General features: G+C 39.3%; 1 protein-coding gene across 2 annotated transcripts; it reads left to right on the top strand.

Annotated features, from left to right (window-relative positions):
- Positions 1 to 3,510: 3,510 nt before the first annotated feature.
- shisa9b (shisa family member 9b) lies at positions 3,511 to 21,083 on the top strand. 2 transcript variants are annotated; one of them, XM_076751553.1, is made up of 4 exons: positions 3,511 to 4,309; positions 7,555 to 7,661; positions 14,928 to 15,068; positions 17,449 to 21,083. In XM_076751553.1, exons 1-4 carry the CDS (start codon positions 3,801 to 3,803, stop codon positions 17,826 to 17,828), a joined length of 1,137 nt encoding a protein of 378 aa, XP_076607668.1. In that variant the 5' UTR covers positions 3,511 to 3,800; the 3' UTR covers positions 17,829 to 21,083. The 2 variants fall into 2 exon arrangements, with proteins under 2 accessions (XP_076607668.1, XP_076607667.1); XM_076751552.1 differs by having other exon boundaries at positions 17,446 to 21,083.
- The last annotated feature ends 75 nt before the right edge of the window (positions 21,084 to 21,158 follow it).

Here is a 21,158-nt window from a genome sequence, read left to right as displayed (position 1 = left end):
TTGTCCTGAAGTACCCTTCTAAAAACCTGTCCAAATACTGAAATAATAGAGCATGATGCAGTAATGAACACTGATATTTCACAATGGAAAGGTCAGCATCATAACATTAAGGTTTCCCCAGAGGAATATTAGCTGCTTTTAGATAAAACACTCATATTTTTGTTGATTTTTACATTTTTACTTGAATTAAATTAAATTACTGTAGGTGGTTATGTCTGGATTCATAACAAGTTTTACTGATTTTATTACTACTTTGCACAGCACTAACAAAGAAAAGAACTGGCTCATCAAAAATAACTGGGTGGATGCTCCTGTTACGCTGAAGTATGAAATCAATCAGGATTAATTATCTCTTGGAAAGTGGGATTGTGTATTAATATTGAAGCAGGAAAAGTGGATGTACTTGTCCGGTGAAAATGTTGTATTGATCTTATTCTGGAAAGCACATTTTTGAAACCTGATTCCCGTCAACGTCTTCAAAACACAGATGTTAAAATGACATGTAAAAGCACTGGCTTAAAAAGAACAGATAAATATAGAGCCTTAATGAGCAGGATCAGACTAAAAAAAGAACACAAGCAGACTCAGAACAGATGTAACAGGAGCAATTCAAGTGCAGATCAAAACCTTTGTCACAGAAAAGTTCAAGTATGAATGTGCAGCTTTTTCCACTTATAAGATAACTGAAGTGACATCAAAACCACATTAGTACACTGTCACGCTGCTGTTGACCCTAGGTGTAAAAGCTAATGTGATTCACTGCACGTCTTTTGACTCTTTGACTGTAATTGGCCAGATTGTTGATTCCGTATATATTACTGAAAGCATCTTGGGACTACCTGCTTAAAATGCCTCATCTTTAGGCCTTCAAACCTTTAGGAAAATTACACGTCATGTACAGTGAAATTTGGGAGTTCTTATTTTAATACTTTTGGCCAGAAATACCATAAAATACAGTATTTATGTTTTACATGTTTTAAAGGCTGAAGGAAAAGTTATCTGAAGACACTGATGTCACAGTGTCCATGCAGGTGGTTTGTGGGTTTTTTTTCAGGGCAGCCCCCCCTCAAACACACCAGAACAGCAGACTAGACTTTATGTTTTGTCTATGTGACATTCATATGTAACAGAAAGGAACTGCATCAAAACCCTCAACTGTGTGACAATTTAATCAGGCTCTCCCCCTGTGAGAGCAGAATTACAACTCTCGTCTGCCCACCTGCTCCCACCTTAGACATGGCATAGAGTGACTTATGCCGCTGCATTTTTAGGCAAAGATGTGCCTGCAAGAGTTAGGCTGTTGTCATGCGGGAGCCCTGCAGATGAGACTGTTGAAATTTCTGCTTGTTCATAGTTGATTAGTGTAATCTCAGAGTAGTCCTGCAGAAAGATACAGCCCTTTCATTACAGAGGTGGCCAGGTGCGCCAAGTCATTTTTGCAATTATTCATTATCACTCAGACACAATGTGAAATTTGAAATGTCAAACTCGATGCTTCTTGCACAGACAAGGAAACAGTTCTAACATAATTGATACAAAAGAACTGTTTTAATCATAAGGAACAAACACCACGGCTTCAGTAACGACTAAAAACATCATGACAGGCTTAATCAGGACATGAAACCAATAAAGACATATTAGATTTTATAGTGCATTTCTAGATTTCATATGTGTGTGGAGTTGAAAACTCATAAAAGTTAACTGGAATTACATTTGAAATTTCTTTTTTGATGTTTTTCTATAAGGTGTATTAAAAATATCATCCACCCCGTAGGCTGCATAGTAACAAAAAATAGTGACTCATCAGCAATGTTCCCAAGGGTGTCAGGAACACTGACCAGCCCCACTGCGAGATTACCAACTGGTGGAGGGTATAAACGGCAACTAAACCAAAACGTGTTTGTTTCACTTGGCAGTCATTTGCTATTTTACACTTAGCAATCATACATTTAAACGAAATGTCACCGTCTGGAGTTCATCTGGTCCTAATAAAGCTGTAGTGTTTCCACTTTAAAGCAACTCTAAAGTTTCATCCTTGGGGACGGTGCAAACTATTTATAGGAAACTTTAAAGACGCACAAAGACGAGACAAGCAAAAACTCCCCTGACAGCCAATTGTAAATAAAAGTAGCCTCCCATGGCTAAGACGATTCAACATCAAAGAAAAAAAGAGTTAGATTTCTCAAGTGGCAGATGGTGAGCCTCCTTTCACTAATCATAATTTTAGATAAAAAGGTTTCTCTAAAAATAAATTGCTAAGTAGCTTTGTTGCAGACCCGTGCTTGTCAAGGCCCCTTCATCATCTGTTACTGTTTGTAAATGATCAGTAATTAATAGCTGAGGGTGCGTGGTGGGCACGGTCTGTTGCATGAAGTGAACACTGGAAAAAGTGTTCTGCATATGATCACAGAAAAGTTAGAATAGAATTGTAAGGTTAATAAAACACTAACTCTTATCACGATGTTCTCTCAAACATGACTGGTCAATAACAGTCGGACTACGAATGGAAACCAGAACGCTTCTGATACCAACATCCTGTTTGTTGCCTCCAGATTCTGCATTTCTATAAAATGTTCTAGACATTTAATTTGACCACTCTAATGAATTACACAAACGATTACTTAACAGAACTGTATCCTTGTTGGAGTGGATATAATGAGTTTCCTAAGATATCACTTGTGTTACGAATATGTGGGAGAGGTGATAATAACAGAGGCCAGACGGGTTACAGCTCTAAATAAAACTGTTATACTTAAACATATTGTCATCGTTTTGACTTCTAGGAAATGGAAACTTGTGAAGTTTATCTGTTCCTCGTTTTGCTGGAAACAGAATTTGTTTGATATGGTGCCGCTGAATCATTTTGAAAATATGAATATACAAAACCAGTGTGGCAAAGACTTTTTTTTTTTTTTTTTTTTTTTTTTAGATATCTGACAGGCGTTAAAACACAAAATAATATTCCAAAGGTATAATAGGGCAGGCCACAGCCTTGCTACCCATTTGTGCACAAAGTGAAATTCACAGCCAAAATCTACTTTCAAAAACTCAATCACTAACTCTTTAATATATAAATTACTGAGCTACTCACACCGGTTGAGTTTTACTCAAAAATCTGCATTTCATGTATTTCTTCACACTGAGAAAACAAAGTTTAACTACCATGTGAAGACATGACTGATGTCAATAAAGATTTTGAAGTATCATTAATAAATTGGATTGAGTTATTCATTGTTCATGCCCTTTCAACCAGTTTGGGAGTGACTGCAGGTTCAAGTCTCCTGCTTTGAATTTCGGTTTAGGGGTGATTTGGATCATGGACTGTTGTTCACATACAGTCTTTATCCTTGCTACAATAATAAATGGCTGTGAGGGTTGTAATTAGAGCTATTGCACACAGCTCTCTCTCCCCCTGATTCACTCAGTCACTCTCCTATTCTCTCTCTCTCTCTCTCTCTCTCTCTCTCTCTCTCTGTATCTGTGACCGGCTCTGTGGAGTGAAGCAGCCTCAGAGGTGTCTGACGCCCTCCAGCATAGCCAGGTGCGCCACTTCACTGATGCGACCCTTCAACTATTTATTACTGAAGGCTGCCCTTTGAGAAGATCCCGACCTGCCTTAGCACAATAAACGTTTTCTCAAGGAAAAATAAGAGCACAGGCGCGCACTGTGCTTTTACGCATGGAAGTTGGAATCAGCCTAATTACATTTACGCATGGCTGTATCTCGTCTCTTCGGAAGATGCGTCCGGGCATGTGAGAGCTTGTCAGGGCGTCAAGAGCGGGGTCAAAAGTGAGCAACGATGCGAGGCACTGAGCTGCTGCTCGGTTACTTTCTGGTGAAAGTTATGGTGTGCAACGCGGAGGGCGAGCCGGGTCAGACCGTCGACGACTTCATGATAGTGACCGGGTTTAACGAATCAAAGGACGGGGAGAGCGGAGTCACCGAGAGCCCGCACACGGAGGACAAGTGCCGCGGCTACTACGACGTGATGGGCCAGTGGGATCCGCCGTTCGTATGCAGGACGGGCAGCTACCTGTACTGCTGCGGCACCTGTGGCTTCAGGTTCTGCTGCGCGTTTAAAAGCTCCCGGCTGGACCAGACCACCTGTAAGAACTACGACACCCCGCCGTGGATGATGACAGGAAGACCCCCGCCGAAAGTCGACGTGTCGCTGGACAGCGCGAAGGATAAAACCAATCTCATTGTGTATGTCATATGCGGGGTCGTGGCCATAATGGCACTGATAGGAATTTTCACCAAGCTTGGTTTGGAAAAGACGCACCGCCCGCACCGAGAAAATATGTCGAGGTAGGTTCGAATTTGACCAACTTTCGCATTTTTAAGTGTCATTTAGTCCTTTTTAGGGCTCTGAGTTATTTGTCCTGTCATCACTCTGCTCTGATCTGTCCAAACATGAAAACATAAAAGCTGATCTGTGGTAGGGAGCCCTGCTATGCATCAACTCGCCTGTGTGGAACAAAAAAAATGACATTTCAAGAAAAGCAAGTCACAAAGCAACAAGTTGTTTTATGTATAAAACTGTGTAACACTATGAAAACGACGTTTAGCTGCACTCAACTGATGTGCACAGTTTCACATCAGTTTCATCCAGTCAGAAACAAGTTTACACTCAGCCTGCTCAGTCTCAGTCACACAACAGTAACATGCACATGTTGATCAGTGTTACAGACAGGTGTTTGTTTGAGGTTCACTGCATTGTCCTTTCCCTGCAACTGTCATGTGAAACTGATGGTTACCAGGCTGCTGCCAGTGATGCTGCAACACGTCTTACCTATGTGTGCCTGTGTAGAACACAAAAATGGTTAAGTTCTATTTTGGGTTTGGGCAAGAAATTTTCAGCATGGTACAGGGTCAGCTGTGTTGCACCCTTTGGGTAAAAACATTTTTCTCTACATCAAATTGTGTAATGCATCATTAAGTATGAACATGATGTACAACCACAATTTGTTAAAACGGCCCTTTGTACTGACCTTTGTGTAAATGTAAAAAATGTCCCCAAAATTGCCCACTGCAGACATGAGCATCAAGCACTTGCAGACTGTTAATACACACACACACACACACACACACACACACACACACACACACACACACTCCACTTTCTCAAACACACTTCACACATGCACACTCTTGTAGTGTACTCAGGAGACTGATTTGGGGCTGAACAATGTCCGCACTGAGGACACACTGTTGTCATTGTCGCTCTGTGAAAGAGCGTTAGTCAGTCCAGGCTAGTTTCCATCCTTTAAAACAGGCTAAAAAGACACAAATGTGTGAGAGAAATGTTCCGTTAAATGTCTGTTTTAACAATAAAAGGTTCAATTTGTTTATTTCAGAAATGGAAATGATACGCTTTGTCGACTATTACAATGATACACACAAGACATTTCTACTGAAATAGACCATGCACCATGAAAAAACTTACACCATCATTTTGAAGAGGTGGTTTCTGCAGGAGTGTAGAGTATTTAATATAGACCATGTTACTTGAGTCTGAGCTGACAGATGTGACAAATGTTAATTATAAGATCCCTGGATGGTGCTGAAAAAAGCTACAGAATATAGCTGTACAGTATGCAGCCCTAAAAATAACATAAAAACTGGACAAAAAATAATTGCGATAGTGAATTTTCTTTTTACCTGCAGACAGTTTTCCATATATTTTGCAAAATAATGCTCCAGGTGACATAAGATAATGGAACTATTTATCTCACTCTGTTGCCATGTTGTACCAAAGCACAGTTAAGTGTCAGAAGGCTGAGAAAGTATTTTCAGAAACCCATGACCTGCCACCGCTGTTTTTCTGTCACTTGAAAGAATAACGTAACTCCAGTTGAAAATCTTGTTTTTGCTGACCTCCAGTGGTTCACGTTCTTCCTCTTCTGCAGTGCACTAAATGTCTACTCCAAGTTTCCATCAGTACACTCTTACACATAGCTGCAGGTGGGTATTAGGCTGTGCCGTCATAAATCTGCTCGGCCCTCTGAGAGGCGACACCATTCTCTCGCTGTGACCTGACCTCTAAGCCAGGCACCGAGGCTAGGGGGTGCTATAGCCACGCCACCAATCTGAGTAATTATTTTTGCAGTAGAAATATAACCGCTAAGATTGTGACGATAGCCAGCTTGCTTTACACCATGTGCACACAGTTGACCGGTGATAGCCATTTTATCAGAAAGATTATAATCACGCATATAGAATAAATACACTTGTCGCATTCAGGATATACTCTGTTTTTTCGTTAGTTGTGGCTGCATGGGCAATGTCCAGAGCTGAAATCTTTAACCACTGCACATGAAAGACGCTTTTGTCATTACCTTCTAGTCACTTGTATTAGGCTAATGTTTTTGAATATCCTTTAATCAAATTCAATCAATAACTACATATTTGAATGCACTGTGTGTCATGTGCGCTTTCAGGGAAAAAAACAACGTCCTTATAAAGCAACCCTAAAGTCAGAGTATAAGAGTGCAGGGAAGTCTACAAGGTCATCAGGTAGGAGTGTGGTCAGAGGTACTTGACTTGAAAGAGGCACTGAAGAGGAGTCAGCCTGTGAAAACTGCTGTATAATGACACCTGTGGCTTTGGAGGAAGCTTTATCTAGTGTGAGAAAATAACCCCGATCACATCACCACGGTGTCATCAGCATCATGTCAAATTGGGTCTTTTTTTCATAGAAAGCCTACATTATGAACTTGAGAAGTGGAGTAGAAAAGATATGGGCATTTATGAAGCAGAGAAGGTTGTGATGGATCACATAGGTGGGGCAGAGCAGGGTTTTCTTTACCTGCTATAGACTTTCTTATCCATCTTCTTATCTTAGCTTGTGTATACATTGAGGTTTTGCCAAGTTATGCAGGGTTTTGAAGCGTAAGCTGTATCGGTAGCCTACTGAATTACTTAACTGTATCGTTTCAGCCACAGGATCATGGGTGTACATTGATTTATTCTGATGTAAAATGTAAAAACACCCACAAGGTCGCTCTGCTGCATCTCTGGTACAACCCTTTATGTCCCTTTAACCTGTAGTGTATTTGCACGTAGAGAAAAAAATAGGCCAGCCGCATAAAAATCGAGATGGGTTTGCTGCACTTCTGTGGTCATTGTAGCAGCTTTGGTTGATTATGATTGAGTTGCATTATGGGAAGTGTAGGACCCCGTGTTTTGAAGTTTGACCCACACTAACAAGTCAGAATATCTCGGCCTCTGCTGCTTTAATTTTGACCAGCAATACTAGTGCTGGAGAACCCCTTTAAACCATGGACTGCATGCGCCTGAACACCAGAGACCACAGGGTGTGTCCTGTCTCCTACCAACAGTCAGAGATGCTTTCTGTTTACCATGAAGGTTATCTTTCCCCAACGAAGAAACCTTCTGTGAACTTAGAGGTGGCAGATAAAAAATGTTTTTGGACCAGGGTTATTTCAGAAGGCACAAACGCTTTACTGTAGAAGGACTTGTTAGCGGAACTGCACTTGTACTTGTTGTTTAATGAAAGACGTCCTCTCTGAGATTGTTCTTCGTCTTTCCAGAGCTCTCGCACATGTTATCCGCCATCCTGCCTCAGAACATTCGGACGACATTGGACTCGGCCAGCACTATGAGAACATACAGACCAGAGTCACAATTAACAGTCTCCGTAAGTACTGTGACATCAGCAGCATGCAGCACCTAGCTACAAACCTACATACACAATCACACAAGAGAGCAGTTTCTGTATACACTGGGTCCCATACATATCTGTTCACTAATGCTGCTGCCATCTGCTTTTGCTGCCTTCACTGACCAGAACCGCACTGCCACAACCAATTTCAGTACTCATTAACTCCTAGATTTCATTTTTCTTAAAACAAGTATAGAGCTAAAATTGTGAGCCCTTTATATCTATATTTGCTTGACTCTCCTGAATTAGCTGTGGAACAGGAAGTGAAGGAAGAAAAAGGTTCATCCACAATCCTGCGGGCTGTTAGTGAAGCAATTAGTCATGCCCTCAGCTATCACTTAACATACACACTAATTACCACTGACAACCTAGAGCTCTGTTTCTTAGCCAACACTTAATGTATACAAGGGCCTCAAACATTATGTCACACTTATGTCATTCTCTCGTTCATCAACACCAACACCTACACACACCCACACATATAGAAAAGAATTCTTGTTAATGCCTTGACAGCTCCAGTCAATAAAGGTCTCTCTGCCTCTCTCTCTCTGCAAGCTGGATAACTACGGCGAATGGCAGCTCATATTAAAAAAATGTTTTCAGACACAATCAAGCTGCATTTTTATGGTTGTATTATTCATTTATAAATACCAGCTCAAGCTGAATAAAAACGTAAATGTGATTTTTTTTTTTTTTTTTTTTGTCCCAACTGGAGATAAATTCTCCTGATGTCAATTTGGCCCAATGGCATGCAGCACCTCACATCCTGCAGTAGAGATGAGAAGCCAAGGAATCAATAAAACAATGTCATCTTCACCGACGTGTCCGAAGCCAACAATGCAACAACCAGCAACACATTTCAATCAAGTTGGGACAGGAGCAATAGGACTGGGAGAGTTGTGGAATGCTCCAAAAACACCTGTTTGGAACATTCCACAGGTAAACAGGTTCACTAGTAGCAGGTGATAGTATCATGATTGGTATGAAAGGAGCATCCAGGCAATGCTCAGTCGTTCACAAGCAAGGATGGGACTTTGTATAATGCAGTTCTCTTGCAAATGATTGCATTCTGTAGTTTTGGTGCATAAACCTACAGCAAAATGTGGCTTTGCTGCCAAAACTAACCAAACTGTGACTGAAAACTAAAAAAAAAAAAAAAGCCCCGTTCCCCTGGGTGACAGTGTTTGACTCATCCACCATGACCTCTTCCCTTTGCGGACTTTGTGGCTCTTTATACGACATCACCTGGTGGGTAAATAGCTGAAAAGCTGCCATGTGACTTCTCTCACCTGGGTGCAAAAAGACACTAAAATAATTCAAGCCATGTTGTGACTTACTGCATGAGTTAAAAAGAATGAAAGCAAATCAAACTCAATAAATGACAATAAGAGATGTACTGATGTTCCTTAATTTAGATGCTTCTCAAGATGTTTCATTTGAGGCTGATGCAAAAAAAAAAAATAGCAGAGATTATCGTGTTCTATGGAAGTTTGCATGTTCTCATTACAACTGAAGAGTACAGCAGGTGATTTCACTGATTAGTTTGGAAGGTTTGCTAATTAGTGAAACACCTGGTGTAATCTGTGGTTGGAATGAAAACCTGCCTGCTCTTGGCACAGATGACTGCCTCTCTCAAATTACCTCATCATATACAGCCAGGCTTTAGTTGCACAAATATTCCAAAACTTCAATGATCAGGCTATTTCTGTAATTCATCTAAATCATCAGCTCGAAAGCATACATTTATTACAAATAAAGAAAATGAACACAAGAAAATTATTGATGAGAAAGAAATTCTTGAGGAAATGTTACTTAGCCGCAGAAATGTTACATAAACAAGTCTGTTAATGACAAAACACAGACATTAACAATTTTCTACGTGTGTTATACAATTTAAAACTAAATGTGCTGCAACGAGGCCACTGTGCTTTATGTCACCTTGCAACTTAGTATTCACATTTTACAATCCCATCATATACATTTACTATAAATACTACCTAAGTGAGAAATACAATTTAACAATGCTCAAAAAGTGAAAGCCGTTTTGAGTGTCTTTTTTCTTTTAGCTGACTTTTTTTTTTTTTTTTTTAAATCAGCTGAGGTGACGTGTCAGCACTGACATGGTTATAATTAATCATTCTAAAATCAGAGCGCTTTCCTACCTTCCCTCCTCACAGAATAATTATCAGTTCATTACAAACCAGCCAACACGATGACAGTCAGGACTGATCTTGAGAAAGAGATACTGCATGCCGTCTTACGTATTATACTTTTTAAAAATCACCTATTGTAGTGTACAACATCGACTACAATACTGTAATATATAACATAGGACATTGTCTTTACTGTTACTCTGCCTGTAATGTGTGAATCAATACTTTGGTTTGTCAGCTAAAAAACATCCATTTCAGAACTAAAAAATCAGTTCACAGCAATGGGCCAAGTGTTATTGAGAGCAGTATCTGTGCTAACATGTGGTGGTGGGCACACAAACAGTAGGTGAATGTGCAGAGGAACTTGTGTCCTGATTAAAATCCCATTTTTCCTGCCAGTCCCTGGAGTAAATGAAAGAAAATCATCAGTGATGGGAGATAACACGACATCACTGTACTGTAAAACAAGTGCAGTCACTGCACCTATTAAAAGGTTATGTCACTTTAGTATAAAAGTGAAAATTGAATTGCTTTGAGAAATGTGCAGTTGTCTCACCTCACCCGTCTCCTTCTTTGAGCAAAAAATAATGTCACACCTGATGATCATAATATATTTAGAATGATATATTTAGTTTTAAGTCTGTAACAATCTGGAAAAAAATACGACATGGCAGAATGAATCCTGTCCATAATAATGTAAAGGCAATTTTTGCACTCTGAATGTACGGTGTACACACCATACTTGTTTATGTGCTTGCAAAGAAATGTCTAAATTACTAGTCTTGGCAAATTTAATGCATTAAAATTGCACTCACCTTATTCAGCAATCCAGCACAGTGCGCCGGCTGCTGAGTTTTACGGGGATGTATGGGAGGGATACTGTGTAACAGAGCTGGCGACAGCCGGGGGAGGATTATTGTTTTCTTGACAGCAATCCTTGCAAGGTTACAAGAGGTGAAGGGATATTTTTTTGCCACCTGGATCCGTCCTCTCCAGCTGTGCTTTCCAGTGGCAGGTGTGACTATGGCCCAGCTATAATAGTCACTATATATTACGGATAGTGGTGCAAAGCAGTGATTGAAATGCTCCAAAGGGAGCCCCTGTTCCACATCTGTTGCCTGTCAAAGATAACAAAAATCTGTTAGACTAGGCTATGAGCTCTCACTCTCCTCAAGACACCAGTAATACAGATTTTGTGAGCTGGGTTTCTTTGGCTACCAGTACTATCATGTTCACGTCCTGCTGGCCATGTGCGTACATGGGGCAATTGTGAAGTGTGGCCTCTTTTTACTCCAGGCAGTCAGCCAGAGAGAACAAAGACTCTGCTCACTGCCAACACTCCACTGGTGCATGACAGTCCATTTCCTCACTGCCAGATAGAAACGTATTTCAGCAGCATTACCTGTGACAGCAGCTGAGAAATGTAGAGCCTGCCTGTGGTTCTATTTTCCACCTGCCACAAACTGTACTCGAACTGTATACTGAAGCCTCCAATGTTTAAGGAGATAATTACAAACTGACAATACAGAGGAACAAAATATTTGGATGGAGAAAAAGTGACTGTACAGATTGTTAGCTTAAATTTTCATCATACAGATGACTGACAACACAGCTACATCGGGCCCATTTGCCAAAGAGATGCTGAGAAACTTTAATATTAACTTTTATGTCATTATTGAATTACAATTTCCCTCTTCCTCTACATTTTGAGTGGCGCATCCCCAGCCTTTACCCTCAAATTCGACTGATGCGAGGAAAGTCTCAACTTTCAATTTATTTTGACAGTTTGAAAAAATCTTTTTACACCATCCTGACTGCCACTTGCTGATGCTCCAGCTGTATCATACATAAGTAACAAAATTAGACAGTATCTCACACAAGGTCTGTACCGATTATAGTTTATGATGATTGAAGGTTGTTAAATGTCTTTCTTCTATAGGAGCTTGAGAAGTGAAGGGTTATATTTGTGTGTGAGTGACGGCTGTAGGGCAGAGTACTGAGAGATTGTGATGTCATGTATTACTGTAACATACACGTCAAACAGGGCTCATACAGCATGCAGCACTTTAGACTTGCAGTCAAAAATGTTTCTGAATACTGTGACTTCTGTGGCTGTGAATCACAGTAACAGAGAGGCACGGTGAGGGCGCAGTAACACAACATGTATCAATGTCAGATTGCCTTTTTCCTGTTGTTTTACTACCTGTATCCGCTTATATCAGGCTAAAGGAAGTTGAACTTACTAATTCTACATGAACACACCATCAGTGTTCCTCAACTTTTACTAATTACTTCAGTTTGTTGGGGAAAAGCTTTTTGCTCATCCAGACTATGAGGGGGTGTTCAGGTAGTGGCCTGTGGCTTGTTTCCTTTTATCTAACATCATTTAAAACAACATTAATTACTATTTTAAACTAATTATCAACTCTGTTCTCTGACTGCTTTCATAATAATGGCATCATCCTGAAATAAAGTATTTTGTGTTTTCTTTCAACACAACTCAACATTGCACCCTTTGCCATATGTGCAGTATACATCTTGATTTTGAAGACAAAGTTAAACACATGAAAATGAATAACTAATAATTACGAATGTCAAAATATATATAGTGTTTGAAATAGTGTTGAGTCTGACAGAAAAGGTAATATATTGAGTCAGAAACAATAGCATATTTTCATCTCAAACTTGAAAGTAGGCTGCCTGTAAATAAGAGCGCCCTTCTCCTTGTACCATTTATTTTGGGGCATACAGCTCCCAAAATACTCTCTTAAATCTTTTATGAGTTCCAGGGAGGTGTCTGTGTCTGGAGTGTTAACTTGCTTATTTCCCGCAACAACCATGGAGTCTTTAACCTTACGAGTCTCCAGAAGTGGCCTACTTTCTAGCAGCAGCTGACATAAAAGTGGTGACTGTGACAACAGTACGAGCACAAATGACACTCAGTCAACACAAAGTCAGATAAACACTAAAGAGGGAGATAAACAAGCGCTTACATCAGCACCTCGGCTTAAATTAAGTTTGGCACCCTGAAAATAGCAAAGTTGCAACAGATGTTAACACTGAAATTCACTGTCCTCATTTAGTGGCCAAAGTAAAATCTACTCCCATCTTGAGACTATATATAGAGGAAATCTGAGATGCCATAGAGATGTAGAGAGACTCAAAAAACAAATGTTTTTGACAATATTGGGATACATAATTGGTTGGCTAAAGCATTCAGTGTACATCAATAATTATCTAAATTATTTACATTAGGTGGTTTCCAAATTTAAGGGGATACCCTGACCTTGACTTTGACTGGAGTATCTCCTGGTTCCATGAGGGACAAACTTTGATCAATATGTTTCATTGTTTGTATTGTTTTTAACATACAGCCAGGAGGATTTCCTAAGAAGCAGTATTGATTATGTATTATCCTGTTTAAATCAATTACATGTGATGCAAATTCTATGTATTATGTGGAAGCAGATAATCTAATTTCACTTTCATCTTAAACAAGATCTCATTGAATGAGAGCCTGTGTGCATGGCCCACTTACGATGAATTGTATGAAACTGAAACAGGTCAACAAGCCCAGAAAGGAACCTGACAAGGTAACACAGATAGATTTCACAGAGAGATTTCCTGTTACATTGTTGAGTATTTGTCTTAGTAAAGCAGCCACAGGCTGTCAGCTGCAGCTATGACATGACATTTAAAAAACCTTAATATTGGATGGTCAGCTGCACATAACTGTGTTTTTTCTTATCAAATTTAAAAGATTTAATGAGGTTTTAGGGAGTCAAACCCATCACTGAGTTTAACGTTAAAGTATATGAGAAAGTGCGGTGCTGTCTTTCTTAACGACTACAGTTCTTAATAAGGCTTTCACTAAGACAAGAGATCTCTATCGTAAGGAGACCCCAGCGGCTCCATCAATCGTTTGCTACCTTGAATGACTTCAAAATCTGATCTTACTCATTACACCACCCCCTTGCTGAGGTGTGGTCAAAGTCAAAGCTGTCCTGTGCATCATTTCATGAGACAGCATTGAGACTTTCCAAATTAATTAGCACAGTAATAAAGTTTCTTGCTGACCGGTGGGGAATAAGAGCCTAATTAACCTATTTTCTGTATTAATGATCTGTTTTTATCAGACACATTCTAGACCAAGGACTAGTGGACCTCACACATTTTAAAGTTTGTAAACTTTAACCATTAATAACAGTGGCAGTGGTGAGTTGATGGATATTGTTTTTTATCTTTCTATCTTTAGATATTGGTGCTGGACTCCTCTGAGCCAGGTTACCTTTAAAGGAAACCATTTGCGTCACGATAATTAGCAGAATGAGTGTTGATTCATGACCTCATGACATTTAAAATAACTGTCATTATGCTTTTGTGTGTAAAGCTTAGAAAGAGCGAGAAATTAATGAATAACCAAAACAATCCACATCAAATATTGGTCCATAAACATGTTCATATCTCAAATCAGATATATATAACACACAGCACATACAGCAGTCTTCAAACTGCTGCCTGTGAATTGGTACGTTCTACTAATCTCCTCCAATCTAAAGGAAGAGAAGACACTCTGAACATCTGTTTGTTCTGTCATGCCAGTAGGCAGGGGGCCAGTCTATTTGCTGTGCACCCTTTAATTTACCAGATGTCTACTGTAGGATTAGTACAGTTTTACAAAGAGCAGTCATGACTCCAGCTGGGTCCCCAGAAAAACCTGCTTCAGGAAAAGAAGATGCTACCAAGTTAGAGAGACAGTTATCCTATATTCACATCCATCAAGCTGATTTAAACCCCGGGAATTTAACATCATGTAACAGTCACTTAGACGAAACCAAGCCACTTTAAATAAACACATAATAATAACAATTAAACCCACAATAATAAAACATAGCAAGAAAGAGACAATTTGTCAGTAGTTGCCATTTCTATCTCATTTTTATGTATATATTTTTTATCAGATCTTGTATTGGCTAATGCATATTGAATATACACATTTGAACATAAGTGACTGAAGGGACTTTGTTGCTGTAAACAACAGAAAGCATCTGAGTTTGTGCATTAATGACTTGTGTTTTCCCTGCTTTAGATAGCAACCAGATGAACAACCTGGCTCAGACATCCACTCTGATAACGCAGCCTTACCCGGCTGTGGGACAGCTCCCCAGCCCCTACGAACAACAGAAGCCTGTCAAGGATCTCAACAAGTACGCCACGCTCAAGGCCGTGGGTAAGAAGCTGTTTACAATGAGCCATAATGATTCAAAAGCAGCTGCCGTTCATCATTTGATCTGATTAGGTAGCACATTACACCCTCTATAAATAAAAGTAGCATAATTAATCAGGGCTTCCCTGCATCATGTGAGTGTCAAGGTTTAATTGAGTGAACTGAAACAACAGAATCTGTAAACTGAGTAATCATGGAGGACATGCTTATAAGTTTATGAGGCAGAAAATTCATCTGAAATGCTTCAAATGTTTTCTGGCATACCATGTTAAATGTGGGTTATTTTGTTTTAAATATCGTCCGTCTCAACAGACGAAAAACATGTTATTTAAATATTCTGTTAGCTGCAGTTATTAGCGAGCTTCACTCTTATCGCTCTCATTTTAGTTCAGCATTAAAATGATGTAAGACAATGCGGCTTTGGCACTTTTTCAGTCTTTCATTTCTTATCTACTTCTAATCCTGTTGACACGGCACGTGCTGTTACTTCAAAACTGTCCTTTTCTTTAAATAGGAACCTAGCTGGTGAATCTGAATTGAATCTCCATCTCTGGTCTCGGGCTGACAGAAATCCTTGTCAGTTAATCCATAGTCCATCAATGCCAGCAGAGAGGGGAACAGAAAGTTTATTTATAGAAGCAAGTTTGTTGTTCTTCTCATGTGCTAATTTTGGAATGTCTGCAGCCAGTGCCTGGACAAACAGCATCTGAAACAAGAAATAATAACAAATACCAGAATAGTTCCACTTAGCAAGATGGTGCCAGAAGATTTTTCATTAGTCTTGATAAAAAAAAAGTGTCAAAGTATGAAAATGAAAATACTTCAAATTATAAAATTAATTACTAAATGAAGAAAGTTTTATGTACATTAGGGAAATAGTGTGTGTTTTGTGAGCGTGATTCCCATAAGTGTTAAAGCTGATATTAAAATAACGACAGCAGCCAAAAGGTGATGTTGACAATCTATACGTTTGAGTGGAGCTGATATAATTCTACACTATATGTAAAAATGTAGAGGTTACTTTGCAACATTAAATTCTAAAGAACTTATTATCAGTGGTTACATTGTGTCTTGTCTTATAAAGTGAAAAACAAGAAGTCAGTGGTATCTCTGTTGCAAAAATAATCATTAGAGTAGCATTTCAAAGAACAAATTTATAGCCTTATAGAGAGAAAAAATAAATAAGAAATATTCAGAATCAAAGTGTGGAGTGAAGGTATTTTGGGTCTGTATTTGATGCTATTGAGCAGCATGAAACTCAAGTCTTTTTATAGATTCAACCTGAATCAATTAGCTGTGTTTGACAGACCTGGCCATGGAAGGGATGGCAGCTATCAGCACGCATGTAGTAGAGCCAATCACATAACTCAGCTCACGCTTTGTGATTCACGTGAGCAGCCGAAGCCTGTCCACTGCTCATCCACTGAAGAGCCGTCAAACAAACTGATCATTGGAGAATATAAAAATAGAGGAAATCTTCACTAATGAGACGGGGGACAGGCAATCAGGGGCAATCAACACTTAAATGAGTTGGCATATGGATGAGATGCAACTACAGTATATACTGTACACAGTGAGCCATGTGAGCCTCTGTGGTCCCAGTATATGTGTTCATCCACCAGCACTGATGTGGTTTTTACTGAAGTAGCCACTGCGAAGGATCATGCTGCTCATCACTACACCTCATTCTGTACCATGAATTGTGATCTGGAGCACAGACACAGCCTGCTGCTGATGAAGAGACCACATTAAAGGTTATCTGGGAGACATTTCATTAAAAAAAAAAAGTCTGAAATGCTAGCAGAGAATCACAAAGGCTAATGCTGGAGCTTGGTGTACTCGGCTCAATTAGTGCTCAAGAGAATACTGTTTTCATACATTGCCTGCACCTGACCGGAGACATAAAATCACACCACACTGCTAGTTACAAGCAAATTACAGCAGATGATTACGGCAAGACAAATGCCAAGAGACAGGATATACTGTCCTGCAGTCTACTGGGAAACATCTAAGCCGTACTGAGTTCCCAGTGTTGTACTAAAATAATTTCATAGGCTGGAATATAAACAAATATTCAGTACAGTTGGGGCATAATCATTGACTCACCACTTGCACAAATTATTGAAATCTTTAAATTGGCACAAATGTATTGTTATGTAATGGCTGACAGGAAGGCACAAGTGTGTGTGTGCGTGTGTGTGTGTGTGTGTGTATATATATATCTATCTATATATCTATATATGTACATATATTATCAATGAAATTTCTCTTTAGGTCTATGCTTAGCTGCCTGTCTAGTTCTGCACTCAGAGCACAATGCAATGGCTTAATGAAGGGAAACTGACACAGAACTATCATGTTGTTTATCTGCATTTGTTAGCAGAGAAAGCTAATGACAGCTTCTACAGCAACCGGCGGCAAGTGATCGAGATGACGACCAAGGGAAGCCTTCCCATGGAGGCTGTGGATATGGAGCCAGAGCCGAGTAATCCTTATAGCCCACCCAGACAGCTGTCTGTAAAGCAGAACGGACACAAGTACAAAAGCCCCAAGAGCCACAGCTCGCAGTCGCTCTGCTACGGCTCCAACACTGCTGCCAGCCCAGGAGTGCTAAGATCCTGGGAGAGCAAGGACACGCTGGGACTCCGACAGAGCTACGGCCCAAAAAAACTCTGTATTATAGAGAAGGAGCTGCACACCACTCGCTACATGCCTCCACAACCATACTTTGTCACCAACAGCAAGACAGAAGTGACTGTATGAGGGTCTGACTAAACATCAGACTTAAAAGGAGTCTGCATTTAAGAAAGACGGTAGCTGCTCACTGTGGGTGGTGTTGTAGGAAATCAGCATGGACTGTAGTATGTGCAGTTGTGCATGTAAAGGGCAGCATATGTTGTCATTGGTTTTCATGTAATCCAACAGCTAAAACAAAACATAAAAGTTACATAAGTCATATATAAACAGTGATGAGACATGTGACACATACAGTACTGTCGTCAGTATTTACTGAGATATCAATGGACCTTAAAGTTTAAGAATATTATATCATTTCTATTAAATTAATATTGTCTAATTGAGAAAATCTTCCTTATTTATCTAATTAAGGTTGAGTAGCCTGTGGTTTATTGTGTATTGATGAAATTCAGTCTGGAAATGTTTGGCACGACTTCACTGCCAGGTGTTGGATCAAGTGCAGTATCCAAGCAAGATAAATTTGAGACAATTACCTTCTAGCTATTCTGTCTATTTGAAGTGAAAGATCTAGTAGTTCTCAGTGCATCACACAAGTCAATCAGCAAGAACACAGCTACAGTTTAATGAGAACTGACACTCTGAAAGCACATTTTAAGAATCACACTTGATTTCAGCTACAAATGAATTAGAGCCTCAGCTCAGAACGATCATCTAAATCCAAAACCTTATGAACAAGTCCCACTTGAAAACGTGAGTGATATCAGCTGGACACTTTTGATGGCCATGACTGACTGGCTTAAGTAAGAACTGTTTTAATTTAAGAAATAGACATTGAGACATAAATGTTGTCTAAAAGTAAGTTTTTCAGGTTTGTTTCCAAAATGCTGTACATCCATTTTGGAGAGACTCATAAGCTCAAGTTTATCGTTCAGTATTTCTAAAATGTAGACGAATCAGTCTGTGAAAGTGTTCCTGTTGACCTCCATGACTCAAAATCCATTAAAAATCCATTTAAATTTTGTGAATGTGGTGTCACTTTTTAAAGTGGTAGATGTCTCATTTTGAAGGAAACCTTCTGAATGCATCCAAACCATGTCACTGCCAACAGACGTCATATATTTCTATGATTACAATGAGATGTAGCTCCAGAGTATTGAACCAGTGTTGTGTTGGTGTAATAGTGCCTCTCATCAGTACCAGCATGTGTGTGACTATCCTATCCTGTAGATGAAGCCCCAGTATTAGAATGGTGATCGGTCCTATTCTTTGTAATCCATTATGCTCCCAACAGGAGTCATGGTCAGAGTGAAGATGTTGGCTCAGAGTTTGATTGATAGTTAAAACTCTCAGCTTTTATTACAAATTAATTCCAAATCTCACATTACTGGATGCATCTGGTCTGGACGGTCTGAAGCCGGTGGTACAGCTGCAGTTGAACTTTCTGTCAGGATGAATTTAAAAATTTGGTGAAGCAACGTTGGTTGGTTTTTGTCTGTTACTACTCAAATAAATGGGTCAACTAAAGACACAAACAGTTTACGTTTGACTGACCCTAACAACTTACTACACGACAATATTTACCTGTGGTATTTTTGTTAACTATTAAAAAAGATCTGTTTGACTATCAGATCAATAACGTATTGAAAAAGGACATTAGGACGCTGGAATTCATGCCACACTTGGCAAAATGTTTTTCATACAAGGTTTTCTGGTGCAATTGATCATTTGTTGGGCTGATTTACAAGCCAAGCAATATAAAAAGATGCTCATGTGTGCCTGCAAGTCTTACTCACGCAGTTGACTATTTTAAGCAGCTGAAGACAAGGCTGCACTCAGAGCTGATACACAAGTGGGAAGTGGGAACTGCTAGTATAAGAGGTGTATTTATGTATTCTCAAGTCCAAATCATAGCTGTTAATATTCTTACAGACTTCCAAACAAACTGTATGCACATTTTTTCAAAGTCTGTATATCTAGTGCACCAAACTGTCCTTTCACATAATTAATCAACTGTTTCAGTGTTTCACTGTTAAGTGAAATCTGTTATTCACACTATTCAAAGTCAATTACTAATTCAGCTGAGATTTTATTTATGCAAACAATGTTGTGTAGTGACTACCATTGAATGTTCTTGTTTTGTGAATGCAAATTGTTTGATTTTTTCCTCAAAGATACTGCAGACACTGTTATTAAACTACAGTACACCATATTTACACATGAGGATCTGCTGTAATAGTGCCAGTTTAAAAGGTAATGTGTATGTGTTTGCTTTCAACATGCAGTTGTGAGAACACAGCAGCAATGTTGTATTTCGGTAAAGTTTGAAAGGAAAGCCCCTATGATCACAATACAGTCTACTACTGTTCACTTTGATGGTTATCAGTTGTTTGTTTCACTGTTATCTCATTATCAAAATATGCATCTGATTACCTAATTCCTCTAATCAATGTTGTTTTGTGTCTTTATGTACAATACAGAGTTACTTTGGTTCAGGACACCCTGTTACTTATATTCAACACCTCTGTATTTGACAGTTCACATCCTCCAGTTATCCTGGAAAATTACTGAGCATTTAAATGTTTTCCATACTTTGTGCAGTAAAGTATAAATCACAATGTTGCCAATGTCTTGCAAACACCTTGAATTTCTATTGTGAAATTGTTTGAGTGCAGTCTGGAAAAGTCCAAGGTTCATGAAACATTTGCCAAATGTGGAAAACCTCTATTTGCCTGCCTTTTACAGTGATACAAGGTTTCTGCAAAATATCGCATGTCAACTTATTTCCATGTCATCCGAGTATAGCCTGCCTTGTACAAAAGTAAAAGTCAAAGGCAATGAGCAACTGTAGGACAATGTTAGCAGGCTTTGTTTTCCTGTCAGCTGGATTGTTAAATAAAGCTACAACAGCTTTTAGCATTTTTAAAACTGGTTTCTTCAACTGGCTTACTGCTTTCTTTTTCACCAAAAAGAAAACAAACATTTGGCTGATGGTTGGGTCTAGTGTGGCAGCAACCAAAATGAAAAAAAAAAAAAAAAAAGCATATAATGTGAAAGATATTCCTCCGGAGGTAAGTTGTCTGTAGCATTTTTGGTGGTTACTAACACTCTTTTGTTGCTTATTTTCCTGATTGTAGCTGCTTCTATGAGCTGCTGCCCCAACACCACACCAGATGGTATAATAACAACATGGAAGAGCACTTGAGTGCAGCCAAAGGACCTCTTCGGTTTAATATACTGCAGTTTATGGGTCTGTTTTAGTGTGCTCCAGCTGTAAAAAGTGGTGTGTCACTATACTGTCTACATTAAAATTATTTTCAATAACTGTCTTCTCCAGCCCTTTCTTTATTTGTCCTTGCTACATTAGTCATGATTATAGAACTTCCCTGGTTGATTTGC

Source organism: Chaetodon auriga, chromosome 16 (assembly GCF_051107435.1).
Source record: "Chaetodon auriga isolate fChaAug3 chromosome 16, fChaAug3.hap1, whole genome shotgun sequence".
Lineage (NCBI taxonomy): Eukaryota > Metazoa > Chordata > Actinopteri > Chaetodontiformes > Chaetodontidae > Chaetodon > Chaetodon auriga.
The sequence above is the reverse complement of the archived record's forward strand: the minus strand, read 5'-3'. Positions and strand labels throughout refer to the sequence as shown.